General features: G+C 38.1%; 2 protein-coding genes across 3 annotated transcripts in view; one reads left to right on the top strand and one right to left on the bottom strand.

Annotated features, from left to right (window-relative positions):
* Positions 1 to 2,284: 2,284 nt before the first annotated feature.
* BCO2 (beta-carotene oxygenase 2) overlaps positions 2,285 to 24,749 on the bottom strand; it is a 40,729-nt gene continuing 18,264 nt past the window's right edge. Inside the window, exons 6-12 of one of the 2 annotated variants that reach the window (XM_027578127.1) lie at positions 21,410 to 21,538; positions 20,235 to 20,395; positions 19,132 to 19,299; positions 7,411 to 7,548; positions 5,756 to 5,938; positions 4,951 to 5,061; positions 2,285 to 2,627 (exon numbers count right to left, since the gene is read on the bottom strand). In XM_027578127.1, the coding sequence (XP_027433928.1) occupies positions 2,514 to 2,627; positions 4,951 to 5,061; positions 5,756 to 5,938; positions 7,411 to 7,548; positions 19,132 to 19,299; positions 20,235 to 20,395; positions 21,410 to 21,538 (1,004 nt within the window). In that variant the 3' untranslated portion in view covers positions 2,285 to 2,513. Of the gene's footprint in view, positions 2,647 to 4,950; positions 5,062 to 5,755; positions 5,939 to 7,410; positions 7,549 to 19,131; positions 19,300 to 20,234; positions 20,396 to 21,409; positions 21,539 to 24,749 lie in introns of both variants that reach the window. The other variant, XM_027578128.1, reaches the window with a different exon arrangement.
* On the top strand, positions 3,269 to 4,708 carry LOC113913829 (thymocyte nuclear protein 1-like). The gene is made up of 2 exons (XM_035722654.1): positions 3,269 to 3,810; positions 3,880 to 4,708. The coding sequence occupies exon 2, from the start codon at positions 3,896 to 3,898 to the stop codon at positions 4,583 to 4,585; it is 690 nt and encodes a 229-aa protein (XP_035578547.1). The 5' UTR covers positions 3,269 to 3,810; positions 3,880 to 3,895; the 3' UTR covers positions 4,586 to 4,708.

Below are 24,749 nucleotides of genomic sequence, written 5' to 3'. Positions count from 1 at the left end.
TATCTGCCTTCAGCTCAGGTCGTGATCCCAGCGTCCTGGGATCGAGCCCCGCATCGGGGTCCCTGCTCCGCAGGGAAGCCTGCTTCTCCCTCTCCCACTCCTCCTGCTTGTGTGCCCTCTCTCGCTATGTCTCTCCCTGTCAAATAAATAAATAAAATCTTTAAAAAAAAAAAAGAAATTATTGTCATGTAGCAAACATTAACGCATTTTCAAATATTTTTATTCTTTTCCCCGTTGGGCTGTAAAAAAATGTCAAAGAAGGATAAACTTCGGAGACATCTGAGACAGACATGAACTAGTTCAGTCCTCTCCCAGATAGGAAAACACGGGCCCAGATAAGTGAATTACTCATCCAAGATCACTTACAATAAAACAGTATTTCCTGGGCATTGACCACATCGGGGATAAAACACTTGACTCATTCTGAATGAAGTCTTAAGAATCAAAATACAAAGCCGAAGGAATTTCTGAGAAATTGCTATAATTACTTTAGTAAAACATGGCATTACATTTGCAGAGCTCTTTCTCTAAATGTTTTTATTAAGTACCCTTAATAAATAAAAACCCTCAGTGATCCTGTTATGGATTCAACCATGTCCCCCCAAAATTAATGTTGAGCCCCCAGTACCTCAAAATATGACTTTATTTGGAATAGGGTCTTTGCAGATGTAATTAGTTAAGAGAAAGTCACAAGGGGGAAGCCCTAGTCCCTTTACCCCTTCCCTATGCACCACATACTCCCTTTCCTTGAGTCTCTGGACACTGCTGAGTGATGAGCTGGACTTAGCGAGAGGAAGAGGCCCTGCTTAGGCTTAAACTTAGTCATATGCTCATTCAATTTTACCAGAACTCTCTGCACTAGATTACCAGGCATAGGCATATTACAAAATGTCATAGATCCTTTTTTGTCTTCGCCTTCAAGAACCTCATAGATGCCAGAGCCACAGAAGAATTTGGGCATCCTTGGGTCAAAATCTTATGATTGTACCACTAACCTTTATATGTTTGAACTTCACTCCCTGTGATTAGGATGGAATTTATAGAGGAAAGACGTTATCAGCTTTGCATACTTCACAGAAGTCAGCTAGAATCTCCTCCACCCTTTAGATCCGGATAAGATCTAAAACAATCCTCCATGTCTTGTGTGGGGGAGTACAATGCCTTTTTGAGGATTTCTGTGAGATATATTTACATTCTCTTACAATGACTTCAGCCTTGAAGCTCCCACATCTGCTGTCTTAGCTGTACTTAGGCATCTTCTCATCATTCTGGTACCTGCTGGTTTGGTTTTGTGTTTCATCAAGCCAGACACAAAACTTAGAACTTTCACTTTATTGCCACAATATAAACCATTACCTGTGGCATTTTTGTACCTGTGGGAACCCTTCACTGAAAAGGACAAGGTTTATGATGTCTGTAATAACTCCTGAGGATAACTGGGAAGAAACTGGCTATGCTGGTCCAGGGGTGTGCATGAACCATGAGTTCACAGTTGCCCCAAACTACACATCTAGGAGGCTTCCCCAGCAACATTCAACATGCAGAGGGAGCGAGGACAGTTTAACTGGCCCCAGGCTGGAGTTAAGTGGAAAGAGGAAGTATAACTGAAGGAAAAGGGAACAAGAGATCTTGAAGGTGTTGGCAAGAGTATGGTTTAAGTGACAGATGTAGCGGGATTTGGGCTGTTAGTAAAACTGGGGGTGAGAGAGGGGGTTTAGAAATTATTTTATTATAAATTTATATATTTATATATAATATAAATATATATTTATATTTATATAATTATAAATTAAATTATATGGAGATTATATGGCCTCCAGTGCCACCTGTTGCCCGATTGAATGAAGAACTACTGACTTCTCATCAATTTCTGGAGAACTATACACCTGGAGATTAGAAGAAATGCCTGATTTTAGTGACGTCCCTCAAAACAACATCCTCCCAAGGCTGAGCTGGGGGCAGGGCAGAAGGTGGCAGTCAGTGGTTCAACTGCTGTGGCATCTGCAGACAGCAGGGAAACAGTTTGGAAGAAAGCCTCTAAGCATGACATACCTGGCTTCCCGTCCTCTGTGAGCCCTAGAACCCATGCTAACAGGCAGGCTGTGACGGGAAAAAACGAGGTGCTTTTTAGAGCTATGTTCATATTTTACTATCTACAATTATTTGTATTTTTTCTCTCAAGTGTGAGAACCTCTGTCACTCACCCTATCTGGTGGTGGTAATGACGCAGCTCTACTTTTTCTTTTACGTACGTTTATTATCTAGAGGAAGATCTATCTAGTAAATATAAATTTAAAACTCTCTTCAAAAGGTTGTATCAACACTTGTTTAAAGTTTTTAAGAAAGAGCTCTAAAAAATTATAAAACCATTATTATCTCAAGAATTCTGTTTTTAATAGAAATTTTAAAACCAGGTGTCTGTGGTTTGGAAGGGAAGGTGCCCTTTTTGTGCTCCCTTTTGTACAGAGCATGTTCATTTTAAAGCTAGTTTCCAAGTGTTTCGAGTTGCTCCATCAGATGGTCACAAAGGTGCCATGGAACCCATAAGGCATTTGCACAGGTACTTCTGCTCGGCCCAGTTCTTCAAAGTTCTTGGCATCCAAGACTAGGAGAAAATTGTTTTCATTCTAGAACAGAAAGACAATACTGAAAATTCTTTTGATAATGTCTTATGCATCTTCCTATCTATCCTCAGCACCTAGCACAGTGCCTTGACTATCCATCCATTCACTAAATGTTTGCTGAATGGCTGAACGAGCCTGAGAAGGACATTATGGCTGAAGAAGTTCATACCTAGAGTGAAGAAATTAAGTTGTTTATATCAATTACCTTCAGAGGATCTCTTGGAGTTTAAGGATCTTGTTACCTGCCCCTTTCCAATCTCCTAGGAGACAGAAATTTTTTCTTCCAAATTAGAAATGTTTCCATTTTGTGTTACTTTGGAGCTGTACAAAGGGTAGCATTACAAGGCAGATTGATATTTGCCCTGGTGTAATTACAGGAGTGGCAAGTACATGATATGAGGACAAAGTCCTCCTAAGCCTATGGCAGATATTAGTAATTGATCACGGCACTTTTCTCACCAAACCCTTAAAAAGCCTCAGGCGACGCCTGGGTGGCTCAGTCGTTAAGCACCTGCCTTCAGCTCAGGTCATGATCCCATGGTCCTGGGATGGAGCCCCGCATCGCGCTCCCTGCTCCACGGGAAGCCTGCTTCTCCCTCTCCCACTCCCCCTGCTTGTGTTCCCTCTCTCGCTGTGTCTCTCTCTGTCAAATAAATAAAATCTTTTAAAAATAAAATAAAATAAAATAAAATAAAATAAAATAAAATAAAAAGCCTCAGAATCCTACAACCCAGGCACCCACTAATAACTGGTCAAAGCTGGTACTCAACCTATTTGCCACAAGACTGCTTTAGACAAGAAGTTAAGACATCAACATGATTGAGACACTAGGGCTCACCACATTAGACTTTTGGGGCACTCGGATGAAACTGGCAGCACAGTTGGTGGCATGAACATCAGACTAGACATCAGAAGACAGATTTAAACACGGGCTTTACTACTGTAAGATCTGACACAAGCTCTCTCAACTTCTCTAAGTTACAAATTCCACGTGCGTAAAATGGTATCCAACAAAGCTGTTCTGATGAGTAACTAAGGTGACATGTGTGAAAGTCATTTGTAAATGAATTCCTATGCGGGCGCCTGGGTGGGGTTCTGTCTGCGGAATCGTGGAATCAGTGGCTTGGGAGAATGGTGACTGAATGAGAGAAGGATCACGGAGAGAACCGAGGAGACTTTAGCGCAGGCGTCTGGGGGCAGGCAACAGAACTGCGTCTTGTTTCTCTCGGTTGATTTGGAATCTTCTGCTCTTCAGTCCCCGCAGGGAAACCATGCCGAAACCCCGGAAGAGGCTCGCCGGGGCTGCTGGGCCTACTGGGCCAGACAATAAGGGGCCAGCAGGAAAACGTACCAAGACTAAGAACCCAGTAGGGACATCAGCTACATTGGGTAACTCCAGCCCTGAGAAGACTTCAGCCTCTAAAAACTGTGGGAAGAATCTAAGCAGTTACTGGCTGATGAAGTCTGAGCCAGAAAGCCGACTAGAGAAAGGTGTAGATGTGAAGTTCAACATTGAGGATCTTAAAGCACAGCCCAAGCAGACAGCATGCTGGGATGGTGTTCGCAACTACCAGGCCCGGAACTTCCTGCGAGCCATGCAGCTGGGGCAAGAAGCGTTCTTCTACCATAGCAACTGCAAAGAGCCAGGCATCGCAGGACTTGTGAAGATTGTGAAGGAGGCTTACCCAGACCACACACAGTTTGAGAAAAACAATCCCCATTATGACCCATCCAGCAAAGAAGACAACCCCAAATGGTCCATGGTGGATGTACAGTTTGTTCGGATGATGAAGCGTTACATCACCCTGGCTGAGCTCAAAACCCATTACCAAGCTCACAAAACCACTGGAGGCCCCTTAAAAAATATGGCTCTCTTCACTCGCCAGAGACTCTCAATTCAGCCCCTGACTCGAGAGGAGTTTGATTTTATTTTGAGCCTGGAAGAAAAGGAGCCAAGTTAACTGGGACACTGTTGCTGGAATGGGCAAGCCATTACTCCAAAGAAGTCAAGCTTTTATAAGACAAACGAAGGTGTGTGGCACCTTGCGTGGTTTTCATGTACCTTTTCCAATAAAACGTTAATATCAAAAAAAAAAAAAATGAATTCCTATGCAAATGCAAATTATGAGGATGATTCTATAAATAGAACGTTCAAGTAATAATAAGGCGTGGATTATGATAAAAGGGCATGTACATATGAGGAGAGGAAGAAGAGGGAGAAAGTGCTGTATTGGAATCAAAAACTATTGATAGCATCACTGAATATAATCCTCAAAAGGCTCATTGCTACTTCTCTTTTTGACTAGTGATGAGGAGATACATCTACCTGGTCAGGGGTGATCACTGCAGAGAGAATAACCCCACCATCTTCTTCACTGGTTCCTGGTGCTGGAACAAACACTGGTTCTGAGGGGTAAAAGCCATCTTCTCTCCAAATCTAGAAGTCCCAAAAAAAGTATTTGATAGAAGGCTAGTTATGAGCAAGAAGCCTTCTATAGCTTTTGTCACTCCCAGCATGAATTTGGCTGTCTAATACAATATTCCAAGAGTAAAAGAATCAGGCTCACTGAGTTGAATGGGCAGGGTGCGGGGTGATTTTGCACCTGCAGACTCCATCATCATCAAACACAATTTGTACAATTTCCCATCAACCTGAAATATAAGTGTCCCAACAACCTGAACCCCATTATTTGTCTAAAAATAAGATCATGCAGAGACTTCTTTTTCTGGGCTTGTGATTCATTTAAGATTCCCTAGACAGAATATACCCCTAGCCTAGGTGATAGCATGGTTCTCAAACTTAATAAAAGTAAATGGCTGAACTGCCTAAATATTAAAGGATCTAAAGAGCTACTTTAACAAAACAGAAACTAATTCAAAGTACAGAACAGGTCATTTAAGAGTTCAGAAAGGGAGGGGCACCTGGGCGGCTCAGTCGGTTAAGCATCTGCCTCAGGCTCAGGTCACGATCTCAGGGTTCTGGGATCAAGCCCAGCAAAGGGCTTTCTGCTCAGTGGGGAGTCTGCTTCTCCCTGTCCTCTGCCCCTCCCCAGCCTGCTCATGCTCTCTGTCTCTCTCAAATAAAATATTTTTTAAAAAAGAGTTCAGAAAGGGAAAAAGATTTTCATTACCTTCAGTGTCTTATTCACCACATCAACCTTGATCAGAGAATCCCCCACCAAATGCCGAAAGCCACAACCATAGAAGAAACGATACTTTTTGCCACTGAATTGGCCATAGTTGATCTGGGGAAATTCAACACCTCCTTCCTCCTCTAGATCCTCAGGATGTAGATTTTCATAAGAGCACCAAATCTAAAAGAGGTTCCAAAAAGATATGCAGTAATTGCTTACTTTCACACTTATTTTATTCAGTGTAGGTCAGTGAGGGTGCTAGGAGTTTGTGACAGGGCTTGGGAACTGAGACTCTAAGTCATTTTTTCCATTATTCCTCTTCCATCATATGTATATATGCATAAAAGATGATCAGGTTTGGGGGCACCTGGGTGGCCCAGTCAGTTAAGCATCTGACTCTTGATTTTGGCTCCGGTCATGATCTCAGGGTTGTGAGACGGAACCCCGTGTCAGGCTCTGCAATGAGTGTGGAGCCTGCTTAAGATTCTCTCTCTCCAAGGGGAACCCTCTTACACTGTTGGTGGGAATGCAAACTGGTACAACCACTCTAAAAAACAGTATGGAATTTCCTCAAAAAGTTAAAAATAGAGCTTACCCTACAACCCAGCAATTGCACTGCTAGGTATTTATCCAAAGGATACAAACATAGTGATTCAAAAGGGCATCTGCACCCCAATGTTTATAGCAGCAATGTCCATAATAGCCAAAATATGGAAAGAGCCCAGATGTCCATCAACAGGTGAATGGATGAATGGATAAAGAAGATGTAGTGTATACTCACACACACACACACACACACACACACACACACACACGGGGGAATATTACTCAGCCATCAAAAAGAATGAAATCTTGCCATTTGCAATGACTTGGATAGCACTAGAGGGCATTAGGCTAAATGAAATAAGTCAGCCAGACAAAGACAATTATCATATGATTTCACTCATATGTGGAATTTAAGAAACAAAACAGAGGATCATAGGGGAAGGGAAAGAAAAATAAAATAAGATGAAATCAGAGAGGGAGACAAACCATGAGTCTCTTAACTATAGGGAACAAACAAGGTTGCTGGAGGGGAGATGGGTGGGGGGGTGGGGTAACTGGGTAATGGGCATTAAGGAGGGCACATGATGTAATGAGCACTGGGTGTTGTATATGCAACAGATGAGTCACTGAACTTTACCTCTGAAACTAATAATACAGTATATGTTAATTTTTAAAAAAAAAAAGATTCCCTCTGCACCCTCCCCCCACTTACACAAGCACTCTCTCCCTCTCTCTTTCTCAAAAAAAAAAAAAAAACCAGGTTTTGTGATGAAGCTGTCAAATGGCATAAGAGGTGGAAGTGGGCTTTTTATTCTACTAAAGCTAAAACACTGACAGCTAAACAGTAACATGGTAAGTGCAAATTATCTAAAAGGTGGAGATGACCATTAAATCTCAAATACTTAGACGTTTCACAACCATTAGAAAACTGCGCCTATCTGTTTCAAAACACAAAAAGGATAGAATTCTGCAGTTCTTGTGACCTTACCCTGCTCAGCTGAAAGTTATCAGACTTATTAGGCACAAAACATTGTGGAGAATAGCCAAGGAATAAAGTAACATGACTAAAAATCAAAGTCTTTGTCTAATGTCCTTTCATAGCATACCTTTCCATCAGCTTGTTTCACAGCACTGGCTGAAGAATAAGACAATGGGCTGAGGTTCTCTCCTTCGGGGTCATTCAAACTGACATGTAAAGGCAAAACAAACCTTCGAGGGAAAGATCTGCCTACTGAATTATAGACCTGTTCAGGAGAGACAAAGAAACAGAGGAGAAAATGTCATTCATGGGATAACAGCATGTCCCAATAATTTATACCCAGTCAGCTTTATTGGCATTCCTAAGTAATTGCATAAGTGGTATTTTTCATTCATTCATTTATTCCACAAATATCTGTTAAGTACCTACTATAGGCAAAGCACTGTTTTAGACACTGGGAATGCAACAGTGAACAAAGTCTCTGGCCTCATGGAACATCATATTCTAGTGGAGAAAAGATGATAATAAATAAGAATTAAAATACATGTTATTGAATTAGTGTCAAATAAACGATTAGATAGCCCAAGGTCTGATAGTGATAAGTGCCATTAAGAAACATACTGTAGGGTGAGAGCCTAGAGAGTAAGAGGGTGCTTCCTTCTTCATGTTTAGTCAGAATAGGCCTCTGCGTGGAAAAGCATTAACTTTTAGTAGGCCTCGGTCGCTCAAACCTGGCACATTCTCAAGAAAGGTCTGTTTTCATGACTGGTTCCTGGCTGGCACCTGGAAACTGAGCTCTTGGAATGTTCTGTCTGACAAGAGTGGTTCTGCATGCCTGAGGTCTTGAGTACTAGTTTGTCTAGTACTCTACTAGACAAACTGTACACACTGTACTAGTTTGTCGAGACAATTTATGCTGACAATGTGATTTATAATGAACGCCTTGCTTCCTTGTTGGGCGTATGGAGCTTTGCTAACCAAGGGTGTATAGGGGCTTTGTGCCTATGTGCTGATTCCCAACAAAACCCTGGACAACCAGCTTCCCTGGCACACAACATTTCACACACACTGTCACAACAAGTTGCTAGAGAAATCAAGTGTGTCCTGACTCCACTGGAAAGGACTTAGAAGGGTGCACCTGGCAGTTTTCTCTAGACTTCATCCCATGAACCTTTGCATTTGCTGATTTTTCTGAGATCTGTGAACCCTCCTAGTGAATCATTAAACCAAGGGTAGCTTTGGGAACCCCCAACACAACCTCCCTGTAGAGATCATGTTTAAGCAGGAGACTCTAACAAAATACGTGTATTTTTTTTCTGACAATGAGAATGCTTTAAGCACATTTTCTTCTCTTGAAATACTGTAAAATGGAGCGCAAACTGTGCCATTTCCCCTCATACACCTGGTCCGTATCATCTCCACCTCACAAAGAAATATTTTTACCAAGTAAAGATTTAGTGCTATTTTTAAGCTTTACAAAGAGATTTTTTAAATTACTTTTAAATTTATTTAAACATTTTTTTTCTTTTTGCAAAACCATAGCTGAACAAAAAGAGACTTCCAGTAATGGTGAATTAGGTCATGTGGACCAGCTGTCCCACTGAGAACAGCTAAAGAAGCTGGACAAGATGTTTAAAACAACTGTGCGAAGGCACTGGTGGGCTAAAAAGGCAGTGAAGATCAATATGGCAGAGATGTGGAGGGAGAAGGAAACCCACAGGTAAACAAGATACTGGGGGCAACTTGTTCCCTCATATTAGCTGCTTCTAGGAAAAGGCAGCTGAAAGGCTGAGAAAATGAAAGAATTTTTTTATTAAACTTTTTAATCTTCAGATCACTGCAGATTGGCATGAAATAATCCAGAAAAATAAACAATTGATTAAAAAATGGGCAAGAAACTAGAATAAACATTTTGCCAAAAATATACAAATGGCCAATAAGTACATGAAAAGATGCTCAACACCATTAGTCCTTAGGGAAATATAAATCAAAACCACAATGAGATACTACTTCACACCCACTAGGGTGACTATTGTCAAAAAAATGAAAAAAAAAAAAACAAAATCAAAAACAGAAAATAACAGGTGCTGGTGAGATTGTGGAGAAATTGGACCCCTGTGCATGGTGCAGCTGCTGTGGACAACAGTCTGGCAGTTCCTCAAACAATTAGATATAGAATTATCATAGGATCTGGCAATTCTACTTCCAGGTATAAACAAAAAGAATTTAAATCAGGGACTCAAATAGGTATCTGTATGCCAATGTTCATGACAGCATTATTCACAATAGCCGAAAGGTAAAAAAACAACCCAAATGTCCACCAACAGATGAATAAACAAAATGTAGTATAGACATAAAAGGAAATATTTAACTTTTAACAGAAATGAGATTCTGATACATATTAAAACATGGATGACCCTCGAAAGGATTATGCTAAATAAAATAAGCCAAACACACAAAAAATAAATTTTGTTTGCTTCCACTTATATTAGGTACCCAGAGTAGGCAAATGCATAGAAACAGAATGTAGAATAGAGGCTCCCAAAGGCTGGAGAGAGGGGGAATAGAGACTTGTTATTTAATGGGTAGAGTTTCTGTTAGGGATGATGAAAAAATCTGGAAATGGACAATGGGTATGGCTGCCCAACAGTGTTCATGTACTCATGCCACTGAACACCTAAAAACGGTTAAAATGGTAAATTTTATGTTATGTATATTTTATCACATAAAAAAAGAAATAATGCAGAGAGATGACATGTATCCTTCATCCAGATTCACCAATGATAACGTCTTGCATAACTACAATACAATATCACAGCTGGAAAATTTACATTGATATAATCCACCAACTTTATTCAGATTTCACCAGTTCAACATGCCCTCATGTATGTGTGTGTGTGTGTGTGTGTGTGTGTGTATTTAGTTCCATGCAATTTTATCATGTGTAAATTCATGTGATCACCACCACATTCAAGATATAAAATCACCACGAAGATCCTTCATGCTACCTATTTTTAAAGATATAGCCACACCAACTCCCCCACCACTTGACCCTAGTGAGTAGAGATTTTGATAGTTTTGAGGAACTAGAGGGACAAAATGTGGAGTTCAATGACTGCCAAAAAGGAGAAGCCCTGATAAACCCCTAGTTCTTTGGGTCAGGACCCCTTAGGTCAGCACCTAAGAGTAAGAATAAACAAGAAATAGTCCAGCTCTTTCAGGGACTGTACCTGCTTCAAAATATCTCAACCCCTATAACTAGATTTAAGAATATCTGGAACTGAACATATACCCTAGCAATCTGCCAAAAGCAAAAAAAATTTTCTCTGGAGGAGCATAATATCATCCTGGATCTCAAAATATCTCTACAAATTTTCAAACACAATATTCTGTACACAATAAAAATTAGCAAGTGCATAAGACAAGAGAGTATGATCAAAAAACAAAACAAAACAAGATAACAACAGAAACAGAGCCACAAGGGATCCAGATAATAGAAGCTATCAGACTTTAAGTATTCTGAATATGTTGGAGGAAATTCTTTTAAACTGAGCATTGTAGCAGACTACTGATTTCTCAACAGAAATCAGAATACAATCAAATATCTTTAGACTGTCAAAAGAAAATAACAACCTAGATTTCTTTATCCAATGAAAACATCCTTCAAGAAAGAAGGTAAAATAAAGACTTTTTTTACAGGCAAAAATATAGATTTCATCACCAGCATATCTCAACCAAAGGAAATACTAAAAGATGTTTTTTTGTCAGGAAGAAAATGATTCCACATGGAAGTTCAGAGAGACAGGGAGAAATTAAGAGCAACTGAAAGGTACAGATGTGAGTAAATGGGTAGTATTGGGGACTATGATTACATAAAGCAACATTAGTAATAATGCCTTGTAGGGTTTAATAGAGAGAAAACTAAAATATACAACAACAGTAGTGTATAAATTGGGAGTAAAGTGTCCAGAGTTCTTGCATTGTCTGCAAAGAATTAAAAGAACCAATTTATAATATATTGTGTTAAATGAAGAATGCATATTGTAATCTCTAAAATAACCACTAAAAGGATGTATACCAAGCTAATGGGCAGAAGGTGGAATGAGGTTTGAGGAAGCGGAGATGGAAAGGAAACGATAAAATATACTCAACCAATCCAAAGAAGGCAAAAAAAGAGAGAGAAAGAACAATGACACAAATAGGAAGTGAATGGTAACATGGGATTTTTAAGCTTCAATATAGGTGATTATTCCAACTAAATGCTCAATTAAAAGTCAAGAATTAAGGGCACCTGGGTGGCTCAGTCAGTTAAGTGACTGACTCTTGATTTCGGCTCAGGACATGATCCTGGGATCGAGCCCCACTGCAGGCTCCATGCTCAGTGGAAAGTCTGCTTGAGGATTCTGTCTCTCTCCCTTTGCTCCTCCCCGCCACACACATGCATGTACACCCTCTCTCAAAGAAATAAGTCTTCCCCCAAAAAGTCAAGAATTAGCACAATGGATTTTTAAAATATATGTTGCTTACAAGGTACACATTTAGAAAGATTAAAAGTAAAAGAATGGAAAAGTTAGAGCAAACACTAAGCAAAAAGTAGACTTTAAGGCAAAAACCATTACTCAGAAATAAATATTCAATAAATTATCAAGGTAAAACAAGTTAAATTTGTATGTACATAATAACAGAGCACCAAAATATATAAAGTAAAAATTAACATAACTATAGGGGTGTCTGGATAGCTCAGCTGGTAGAGTATCTGACTCTTGATCTTGGGGTAGGTCATGAGTTCAAGCCCCATGGCGGGGGTAGAGTTTACTTAAAAAAATAAAATTAAATAAAATTAACATAACTATAAAAAGGGTGGCTGGGTGATAGATGGGGAGGGTATGTGCTATGGTGAGCGCTGTGAATTGTGTAAGACTGTTGAATCACAGACCTGTACTTCTGAAACAAATAATACATTATATGTTAAAAAAAGAAGAAGAAGAAGAAGATAGCAGGAGGGGAAGAATAAAGGGGGGTAAATCGGAGGGGGAGACGAACCATGAGAGACTATGGACTCTGAGAAACAAACTGAGGGTTCTAGAGGGGAGGGGGGTGAGGGGATGGGTTAGCCTGGTGATGGGTATTAAGGAGGGCACGTACTGCATGGAGCACTGGGTGTTATACATAAACAATGAATCATGGAACACTACATCAAAAACTAATGATGTAATGTATGGTGATTAACAAAACATAATAAAAAAAGAAACGGAAAAATCTATAGTGTAAGTAAGAGATTTCAATATGCCTCTCATGTTATATCAGAGCCTTATATAATAGACAGCAATTAATAAAAATAGACACGATTTGGATATTATAAATAAATATGACCTAATTGACATATACAAAACACTACATCCAAAATTCAGAATATACATTTTAAATACACATGAAGCATTTATTTATTTATTTATTTATTTTTAGGATTTTTTTTTTTTCACATGAAGCATTTAAAAATGATCTTATTCTGGGTCATAAAGCAAATCTCAATAAATTTTATAAATTTAAAAACATAGCAAAATTAAGCTGGAAATCAATGGCAGAAAATAACTAGAAAAATCCCAATATATTTGAAATTTTTAAAACACATTTGAAAGAAGACATCTCAATGAGAGTAAATTCTTTAACTGAAAAGTAATAAAAATAAAACATATCAAAACTTGTGGGATGCAGCTAAAGAGAAATTTATCATCTCAAAGACATATGTTGTGGGGGAAAGGATGAAAAATAACAAACTAAGGATCCATATCCTTAGTTAGAAAGAGGGCACATATTTTTTTTTAAGATTTTATTTATTTGACAGAGACACAGACAGCGAGAGCAGGAACACAAGCAGGGCGAGTGGGAGAGGGAGAAGCAGGCTTCCCACCAAGCAGGGAGCGTGATGCCAGCTGGATCCCAGGACCCTGGGATCATGACCTGAGCTGAAGGCAGACGCTTAATGACTGAGCCACCCAGGCACCCCAGAAAGAGGGCACATTAAGCACAAAGAAAGTAGAAAAAGCCAGAGAAAGACAAATACCATAGTTTCACTCATATGTGGAATTTAAGAAACAAACAGATGAACATAGGGGGAAAAGAAAAAAAGAGAGAGGCAAACCATAAAACAGACTCTTAACTATAGAGAACACACTGAGGGCTGCTGGAGGGGAGGTGGGTGGGGGATAGGGGCTGGGGATTAAGGAGTGCACTTGTGATGAGCATTGGGTGTTGAATCACTAAATTCTACTCCTGAAACTAATATTACACTTTAACTAACTAGAATTTAAATAAAAACTTGAAAAAGAAAGTAGAAAAGGAAATAATAAAAATAAGAACAAAAATTGATGAAATGGAAAACACACATTAAAGAGGATCAACAAAGCCAAAAGACAGTCCTTTTTTAAAAGCTTCATTAAATTGCTAAGACCCTGGCAAGCTTAAGCAAATGAACAAAAAAGACAGGAAAAAATAACCATATCAGGAATAAAAACAGGTGGTATCAATTAACCCTAGGTACATTTTTTAAAAACACAGAATGATATTATGAATAACATCAGGTAAATATACTTGAAATTTTAGATGACATGGATAAATTTCTAGAAAACCCCAATTTACCCAATTTGATACAATAAGAAATAGAAAATCAGAATAGTCCTATACTATTAAAGAAACAGAATTCATAATTTAAGGGGTGCCTGGGTGGTTCAGTTGGTTAAGCATCTGCCTTTGGCTCAGGTCATGGTCCCAGGGTCCTGGAATTGAGCCCCACAGCAGGCTCCCTATTGAGCAGAGAGCTTGCTTCTCCTTCTCCCTCTGCTGCTCCCCCTGCTTGTGCTCTCTCGCTCTCTCTGTCAAATAAATAAATAAAATCTAAAAAAAAAAAAAAAGAATTCATAATTTAAGATCTAACTATAAGGAAATTTGCAGGACCAGATGGCTTACTTCTTGAATTATTTCAAACATTTAAGAAATAATGCCAATCTTACACATTCTGCAGAGAAGAGAGAACAATTTCCAACTCACTGTATGAGATCAGCAAAGCCTTAATACCAAAATTTAACAAGGACATTATAAGAAAGAAAAATTATAGGCCAATTTTATTCAGAAAAGACATGCAAAAATACCCTAAACAAAATATTAATACAGTAAATCTAACAATATTAAAAGAAAAATACATTGCAACCAGTTGGTATTTGGTTCAGGAATGAAAGGTTAAGGTTCACATTCAAAAATCAATAAATAGGTATTATAACCATTTCTTAAATTAATCAGTATACTTCACCACATTGATGACATAAAGGATAAGTCATGTGATTATCTCAATAATACAGAAAAAAATAATAAATAAAATCCAACATCCATCCATGATAGAAATTCTTAGTAAACTATAAGTAAAAGGGAGTTTTCCTAAGCAAGCAAAACTCATCTTTAAAAAAAAATCTAGGGGCACCTAGGTGGCTCAGTAGTTAAGCGTCTGCCTTCATCTCAGGTCATGATCCCAGCGTCCTGGGATCAAGCCCCACATCCTGCTCCTGGCTCATCAGGGAGCCTGCTTCTCCCTCTGCCTCTCCCCCTCCTCATGCTCTCTCTCTCTCTCTGTATCTCTGTGTCTTGAATGAATAAATAAAATCTTAAAAAAAATTAAAAATAAATAAAAATTTTAAAAATTAAAAAAAAAAAAACCTACTGGGGCACCTAGGGGGCTCAGTCAGTTAGGTGTCTGCCTTCAGCTCGGGTCATGATCCCAGTGTCCTGGGATTGAGTCCAGCATGGGGCTCATTGCTCAACGGGGAGCCTGCTTCTCCCTCTGCCTGCCGCTCTCCCTGCTTGTGTGCACTCTCGTTCTCTCTCTCTCTCTCTCTAATAAATAAAATCTTTAAAGAAAAATCTATCAATAACTTATGTCCACACAAAACCTGTCCACAAATGTTTACAGTAGTTTTATTTATATTTACCAAAAACTGAAAGCAACCAAGATATCCTCCAATAAATGAAAGGATAAACAAACTGTGGTACATATATACAATAGAATATTATTCAGTGATGAAAAAAATGAGCTATAAAGCCACCAAAAGACATGGAGAAACCTTAAACGCATATTACTAAGTGAAAAAAGCCAGTCTGAGGTGCGCCTGGGTGGCTCAGTTGACTAAGCCTCTGTCTTTGGCTCAGGCAATGATCTCAGTGTCCTGGGATCAAGCCCCTCATCAGGCTCCCTGCTCATCAGCGAGTCTGCTTCTCTCTTTCCCTCTGCCCCTCTCCCCACTCGTTCTCTCTCTCTCAAATAAATAATGTTTAAAAAAGGGGGGGGCAGTCTGAAAAAGCTACATAGTCTAGGAGTCCAATTATATGACATCTTGGAAAAGGAAAAACTATATTGACAGTAAAAAGATTACTAGTTGCCAGGTGTTGAGGGAGGTGGGGAGGGAAGAATAGGTGGAACATGGTATTTTTAGGGCAGGGAAACTATTCTTTATGGTACTATATATAATGATGGATACATGACCTTATGCATTTGTCAAAACCCATTGAATTGTACAACACAAAGAGTGAAACCTAATGTAAATCATGGACTTTAGTTAGTAATAATATATGAATATTGGTTCATCAACTGTACAAATATACCATACCAAAGCAAGGTAATAATAATAGGGAAACCTGGGGAGATAAGGAGGAGGGGAATATACATGGGAGTTCTCTGTATGTTCTGCTTGATTTTTCTTTCAACTTAAAACTTCTCTAAAAAACAAAGTCTACTAGTTTGTTTGTTTAAATCTATAACAAACAGCATACTTAATAGTAACATGTTGAAAACTTTTCCTCTCAGATTAGGTACCAGATAAGGATGTCAACCATCACTACTTACTCTACACTGTACTGGAGATCCAGTGAAGTAAGGCAAGAAAAAGAAAACCAATAACTAGTTTGGAAAGGAAGAAAAGAAAACCATCATTACTTGCATAAGATATGATTGTAGATGTACAAAATCTAAAGAATCTATAAATTTTTAGAATTACTGAATTACTGTATTCATTACTGAATACAAGATCAATAAATAAAAATCAATCATATTGCCATACAGCAGTATTAACATAAATGAAAGAGAAAGTAAATAACATTTAAATTAATATAAAATAATATCAAGGGGCACCTGGGTAGCTCAGTCATTCAAGCTTCTGCCTTCAGCTAAGGTCATGATCTCGGGGTCCTGGGATCGAGCACTATGTCGGGCTCCTTGCTCAGTGGGGAGTCTGCTTCTCCTTCTCCCTCTCCCACTGTCTCTGCCCCCACTCATGCTCTCTCTCAAATAAATCTTTAAAAAAAAATAATAAAATAATATCAAATACCTGGGGCACCTGAGTGGTTGAGTCAGTTAAGTGTCCAATTCTTGATCTCAGCTCAGGTCATGATCTCAGGGTCATGAGATCAAGCCCCATCTTGGGCCCTGCACTGAGCATGGAGCCTGCTAAGATTCTCTCTCTCCCTCTCCTTTGTCCCTCCCCCAACCCATGCTCTCTCTCTCTCTCTCTCAAAAAAAAAAATATATATATATATGTATATGTATATATATATATTCTTACATATATATAACTTACCAGAAGTAAATCTAATAATTTAATAATCTTTTTTATAATCCAAAAGGTGTATAAAATGTATACCCAGACAGCTATAAAACACTTTAAAGAAATGATAAATGGAAAGATATATTGTGTTCATATACTGGAAGAATCAACATCATGTAAAGATGTTAATCTTCCCTCAAATTAATATGTAGATTCAGTGCAAATGCAATTAAAATCTAACAGGTTTTTTGTTTTTATTTTTGTGTGTGTGTAGAAACTTACAAGCTGATTCTAAAATTTATTCCAAAATGTAGAAGGCCAGGGAATGGCCATGACACTTATTATAGAAGAAAAAATTAGGAGGACCTGATCTGCCAAACATCAAGATTTTTTATACAGTGACAGTAATCAGAACAATGGGATACTGGCACAAGAATACATAAGGAGACCAATGGAACAGAATATAGAGTCCAGAAACAGAACAATACATATATGGGTACTTAATTTTCAGAATTAAAAATTCTTCTAGAGGTAATATGGGACAATATTTACATGACCTTATGATGGGAAGATGTCTGAAACAGGATGTACAATGTATTACTCATAAAGAAAAAAACTGATATATTGGAACATGCTTATTCATCAAAAGCGCCACTAAGATAATTTGATAAAGGTATCTACAAAAATACTTATAGCAATTTCATACTTAATGGTGGATTATTAAACATTTTCTAAATGAGATGGGGAAAATTATTACTGCTATCATCACTTCTTTTCAATTTGAGGTCCTAACTAGTATAATAAGGCAAGAAAAAGAAATAAAAGGTATATAAGTACTGGAAAGAAATGAAAATTGTCACTATTTCAGATAACATGATTATATACATAGAAAATTGAAAATAACCTACAGTTCAACTATTTAAACCCTAATAAGTGAATTTAGCAAGGTCTCTAAATATGACATAAATATACAAAATCAATTGCATTTCTATATACCAGCAAAAACAGAAAATGAAAGTTTAAAAGATACAATTTACAATAGTTTCAAAACACATTTAATGCCTAGGGATAAGTTTAACAAAAGCTATGTAATATCCTGACACTGAAAACTATAGACATTACTGAGGGAAACTTCAAAAGACTCAAATGAATGGAATGATATTCCATGTTCATGGATTGAAGACTTAATATTTCTTACTGTAGTAAAGATATCAATTATCTCCAAATTGATCTATAGTTGCAACATGATCTCAATCAGGTTTTTTTTTAATTTGTAAAACTGACAAGTTGATTCTAAAATTTATGGAAATGCACAAAGGCCAAGAGAAACCCAAGCAATTTTTTTAAAAGATTTATTTATTCATTTTAGAGAGAGAGAGAGTGCATGCAAGCGGGACTAGGGACAGAAGGAGAGAATCTTCAAGCGGGCTCTCATGGAGCCTGATGAAGGGCTAGATCCAACAACCCATGAGATCATGACTCCAGCCGAAACCAAGAGTCAGATGCTTAATGGAATGAGCCACCCAGGTGCCCCAAACCCAGGCAATCTTAAAAAAGAAGAGGGCTAATGGACTTATCCTACAGATATCAAGACCTATCATACAAATATAGGTCAGCTTTGTAAGTATAAGTAACTTTAAAATTAATGTTTTAAAAAGATTTAAAAATAAAACTACAAGGGCACCTGGGTGACTCAGTTAAGCAACCAACTCTTGATCTCAGCTCAGGTCTTGATCTCAGGGTCACGAGTTCAAGCCCCGCGTTAGCTCCACACTGGGCATGGAGCCTACTTTGTAAAAAACTTTTTTTAAAAAAATAAATATAAACAAAACTACAGCTCAAAACAATTTATATTACATAATACAAAGGAAAAATTTTACCTTGGATTCATCAGTATCAGGAAAATGATATGAACTGGAACACTTCCTTTTATTAGAGAATTCCAGCTAGATGAACTGGAACACTTTCTTTTATTAGAGAATTAAGATATTATAGTCCATTTTGCTATCCTTTTCAGGAAACTTAAGAATGTGTAATAAAGAACTAATCACAAGTGCTCCAAAACACATCTCTTGGTTTTCTTTAATATGCTTTTTATTTATTAGGTATTAAGTAAGTACTTCAAATTATTTTTAAGTATTAAAATAAGTAAATGACAAAGCTGGGTCTTCAAAACCATTCTCCTTCCTTATCTGCCAAAGAAGCAAGAGAAACAGCTAATTCCAAAGCCAATCAGAACCTGACAAATTAGAGATGTTTACCTGATCAAGCCCTTCCCCAGCTTTCCTGAGATTCTGTAATTGGTAAACTTCCAGGCTTCTTCCATCATCTTGACAGCACAAATCAATTACAACACAGCCCTGGTCTTCAAAGGCATTGATTTGATGAAAAGTAACAAAAGGTTTACTGTAGTACATTCCTGGAAGAAGCTGCAGGGGAAAATACAAACAATGAAAGAGAGATATTTTGTTTTTTCATTTTTTTTTCTTTAGGGGACAGACCCACAAAGTTTAAATTAAAAAGATTCCCTCCCTTTAAATGACAGGCCTAGTAAGTGTAAAAAGTAGAATTTGGAATGTAGAAGCAAACACTTTGATTTAAGCATCCTTCTTTAAGCCGTCACATACCATATTAAATAATGAATTCTGGAGCTATCTAATGAATGATTATAACGAACTTAAAAGTCTTGATGAAATATGGCCCAATGTTTTGAGGGATAAATAAATCCTGGATTCTATCTTACATGATTAAATAGAAAATACTGCTATTAAGTAGCTTATGATGAACTTTTTGAAAATGCACTCATTACCAAATATAGGATTTTTCTGGTAATGAAATTAGGGGAGAGTAGATTTAGGATATTATCTCTTTAAAGAGACTAAGAGAAGACAAATATAATAGTACTACTAATCAGGAGTATAGAAAGATATTTAACTAACACATGCACCTTGGACTTTGGTAGGATTATCATATTTACCTATCAAGAAGTCACAGGAGCAAGCAATTACAGTAAGTGCAAAAGTTCCAAGACCTCTGCATGAACAACATTCTCTTTAGCAAATATCATGATATGGAAAAATCCATGCTTAGATGCTAAGAAGATTTCCTAGATGCCATTTTAGTTAAGTCAGATAATTAAAAGTGTAAAACCAACAATTTTCTAATATGCAAAATCCACTGTATTAACTAATAAGTGAGCTAGCCCTACCCACGGAAGAAGGTAATATCCTTGATTAAGAGAGCACTTGTCTTACTGAACTATAATCTTATGCAAGCAATGCCCAGGAAAAGTAAAAATCAACTACAGGAAAATGTGTCTTTGTGTCCAATCATTTTCATGATGAATATACTCAAAATACTCCACCTGCCCAGTGTGCTTATCGACCACATGAAACCGTGTATTATACTGGGGTTCCCAGCTTATTCCACTTGAAAAGGGCTTTCCTCGAATTCTAGAAGTGACAATTTTCCACAAATTCATCTTTAGAGGCTGTTCAATGAAGATTATATAGTTCCTCGTCATTCCTAAAAGGTTCCAGCAAATAATAAAATGTTATTTGGCAAATTACTGTCTGAAATGTGACAGTTACAGGGACTTACCTGAATGCCTGGACATAGTACTGCTGACCTAAGCAAAAGCCAGCCAGAAATAATCCTTCACTATTTCCCAGCTTTGTTTTACATATTTCCTATTCCTACATAAAAAAGGAAACTGCTTAGAATAGCTTGGGTTGAATGCCCTCAGCTTGCTTTTTATCTTTCTTATTTTTCTTTTCAAATTGTTTGTTTTAGGAACAAAGTAAAGAAGCATAATATTAAAGTGTCATTTGTGATCGAGATGTTTATTCTGTAATCCATTTGCTATTTATACTGAAGGTAAGGATTCAGGAGTAGATTGGCCGTAACAGTTTAGAACGTAGAAAATAAATTCTGAGAAAGAGCTGAAGCAAACAGAATATAAATTTCCCCCAGGAAATATAGTCAAGATCTTTTCATGTATGATCATTACCTGTGGCTTAAAGTTACCTAAAATTTTGAATTCTGTCAATTTTTTTATGGTCAAATGATTTTTTTTTATTAAGACTTTATTTTTTTTAGAGCAGTTTCAGTTTTGTAACAAAATTAAAGGGAAGGTACAGAGACTTGTCATACATCCTCTGTCCCCACATATGCATAGCCTCCCTTTTATCCACACCTCCCACTAGAGTGGTTGGTACATTTGCTATACCTGATGAACTTCCACAGACACATCAGAAGCACTCAAAGTCCATAACTGACCTTATGGTTCACTTTTGATGTTGTCAAGTTTTAAGTAATTGCTAGTACTAAAATAAATACGTCTTTTTAAGCAGTCATTTGGCCAGGGTAAGAAGTATGTGACTGAATAGAAGAAACTTAACTGGCATTAAAATGCAACCTTGGTCTCATTATCAGCATCCTTTGATAAGCTTATCAACATAGTATTTGCCCAAACTAGTTCCTCTGCTACAGCGACATTAAGGCAGATGCCATTGCAATTTACTTTACGTCTGGGCTTACCAAAGCTATGATAGTAAGAAGGTTTCATCCTCTCTGCAGAGGCAATAGAACATATCACCTGGGCTCCGTGGATTGTCTCCCCAAGATCCACATTCTCTGGAGGAACCCGAATAATATTATAGCAAGAACCTGGAAAACAAAGTCCTGTCTTATTTTACACACATTCTAGAATAAAAGATAACCCTCACACTCATGGACTACACAAAAGCAGTTAAGAGATTTATACAATATATGCCTGACATCCATATTTCATAAAGGGTTATTTCAAACAAAGACTTGGATAAAAAAAAATATTAACTGGGACGCCTGGGTGGCTCGGTCGTTAAGCATCTGCCTTCGGCTCAGGTCATGATCCCAGGGTCCTGGGATTGAGCCCCACATCAGGCTCCCTGCTCCGCGGGAAGCCTGCTTCTCCCTCTCCCACTCCCCCTGCTTGTGTTCCCTCTCTCGCTGTGTCTCTCTCTGTCAAATAAATAAATAAAATCTAAAAAAAAAAAGTTAACTTTATGAAAGTCATATTAGGTAAGATTTTAAAGCAATACACACAAAGTAATCAACTAACAGTTTATTGCATTTTTTTCATGATTAATAGCTAAGTTTATTGCATTTTAATGCTCCCAAAAGTTTACCCTCTCACTTCCTGAAGATGAACTCATTCTCTATAGGAAGAGATTAGGTACCAGCCAGGATCATCTTCAAATTCCATTTGTCCCTCTCCCGACTCCCCAGTCCCTACAACTACAGTCTCTATTTGCCCCCACACCCACTTCTCTCCAGTCCTCTGGATCCCTGGGGTCTCTCTGAGTCCTATCTCATCCTTTCTCATCAATGCATTCATGCAATCACCCTCATTCATGTAATCATTCATCTTACTGCTTCGTCAAGAATCAGCTCAGGTAACCACTCCTCAAGTAGCAACCCCTGACTCTTCCCCACCCCAAATGTATTTGGTGCCCCTCCTCTATGCCCTGATTATATCCCATATAGTCACAGCACTTGTCTTACTGAACTATAATTTTGTGCTTGTTTATCTGCTTCCCAGTATACTGGTGAGTTTTTCAAGGGCAGGAATTGTGTCTGATTCATCTTTGCATCCTCAGTACCAAGCAAGGACTTAGAATTCAATAAGCACAGTACAGATAGCTATTGACAGATTAATTAACAACATATGTTTTTTATTTTTTTTATTTATTTTGTTAAGATTTTATTTATTTATTTGAGAGAGAGAGAATGAGAGAGAGAGAGCACGAGAGGGAAGAGGGTCAGAGGGAGAAGCAGACTCCCCGCCGAGCAGGGAGCCCGATGCGGGACTCGATCCCGGGACTCCAGGATCATGACCTGAGCCGAAGGCAGTCGCTTAACCAACCAAGCCACCCAGGCGCCCAACAATATATGTTTTTTAAATCATTCAGTGAATACACATATACTGAGGTCATCTCAAATTATATTTCTCATATTAAAATTGCCAATGCTGGTCCAGTAACTTGCAGAATTTTGCAATCACTGAGCTTCTTTTGGAACAACATAACCATACAGTTCTCCATTCATTTGTTCAGCAATTACTTATTGCGTGCCAACTATATTCCAGGCACTCTTCTGAGTGTCCTAAGTATATCTTCCAGACACTTGTATACAGCAGTGTGCAAATATACAAGAGGCTCTTCTTTGATAAAGCTCAAATAAAGCATTCATAGGTAAAAATATAAAGCATGAGATGATGAAAAGACCTACAAAGAAAAATAAAACAGGGAACGGGGATCAAAAGTAAGTGTATATAGATGGAGGCCACTGTTTGCAATTTTCAAGATGGTGATCGGAGAGGGCTTCACTAAGAAGGTGACATTTGAGTAAAGACCTGAAGGAGGTGTGGAAGAGAGCCTTGAGGACACCTGAGAGAATCACATTCCAGGCAGAGAGAAGAGTAAATGATTCTCAGCCAAGAGTAAGTCTGGAGTGTTCAAATAATAGCAAGGAGGCCAGTGTGGCCCTGTTATAGTAAACAAGGAGACGAGTATAAGGAGACGAGGTGGGTGGGCTAAAACGGTAACTGGCTGATAGGCTGAGCATGAGCTGACGTGGGACAGAAGCACGGAGATCCATCAAGAAGCTATTACAATAATTCACGCGAGAGAGGATGGTGGGCTCAAACCAGAGTGCTGGCAGGGGAGGTCATATGAAGTGGTTGATTTTTTATTTATTTTGAAGGCACTTGCTGCAATTGCTTTTTGACCAATTGAATACGGATGTGAGAAAGACAGGTGGGAAGGATGATTCCAAAATTATCATCCTGAGGAACGTGAAAGATGAAGGGTCAACTGAGATGGGGAATATTTTAAGCAGAAAAAATCTAGGGGAAAGTTTCAGGAGTTTGGTTTTCAGATAAATTAATTTTGTACTGCCTATTAGACATCCTCGTAAAAACATTGAGTAAGCAACTGGTTATAAAATACTGGAGAGGTCTGAGTTGGGGATATACATGTGTTCTAAGCACCCATGATATATAAACAGTGATGAGTTATAAAAGCGATAAAAGACAAGTTCTACAGTTCAAGAGTATCATATAACCATCTAACTGATTACATATATTTAATTAGTACTAAAAACTACCTGGATTGATTAATGTTTAGAGGATTTTTGTTCATTTTTAAAAGTCTTTTAAAAAATATATGGAAAGGCTAAAACAATTAAAAGCTTTTTACTTCTTAAAGATAGAAATTACTGGTGAGCGCTTTATTAGGGGAATCACTAAATTTTCCCACAACCTAGGTAGTAAGTTCCCTGCAAGGACATGTACATTCGAGTTCCAGTTCAAACACTCCTCACTGGACTAAATCATCACGTAAAAAGGAGGAGGAGGAGAGGGAGGAGGAAAGAAAATTCAGTTTTAGTTGAGGTCAGGAGGAGATAAAGAGAAGAGCTGCCCATCTCAGTAGCTGGATTATGTGACAAGACTCACTTCACTAAATTTAACCACTCTTAGTTAATGAACTGTCCTAATCACAAGTTGTGAAGCCTGAGCGAGGCAGACATATACCCAGGAAACACCCAGCAGAGGAAAGCCCAAAAGAATGACCTTCCCAATACTGTGAGTCTAACTCTGGGAGACTCTTCATGATTTTGTATAATAGTAAATTGAGGCAAAGTACCAAGACAGCCTTTGATGACTGGGGGCAGGATTTCTCAAAGATCCAGGAGTCACTTGCATCAAAATCACCTGGGGACCTTGCTCAAATGCGCCAACATAAGGGGTAAGGGGGTGGTTAAAATGCAGATTCCTGGCCCCTTTTCAGGTCTATTGAACCAAAATCTCTGAAGATAAAGCCCAGTAATCTATATTGCT

Source organism: Zalophus californianus, chromosome 11 (genome assembly GCF_009762305.2).
Source record: "Zalophus californianus isolate mZalCal1 chromosome 11, mZalCal1.pri.v2, whole genome shotgun sequence".
NCBI classification, from domain to species: Eukaryota; Metazoa; Chordata; class Mammalia; order Carnivora; family Otariidae; genus Zalophus; species Zalophus californianus.
This window is presented reverse-complemented; position numbering and strand designations above follow the sequence as displayed.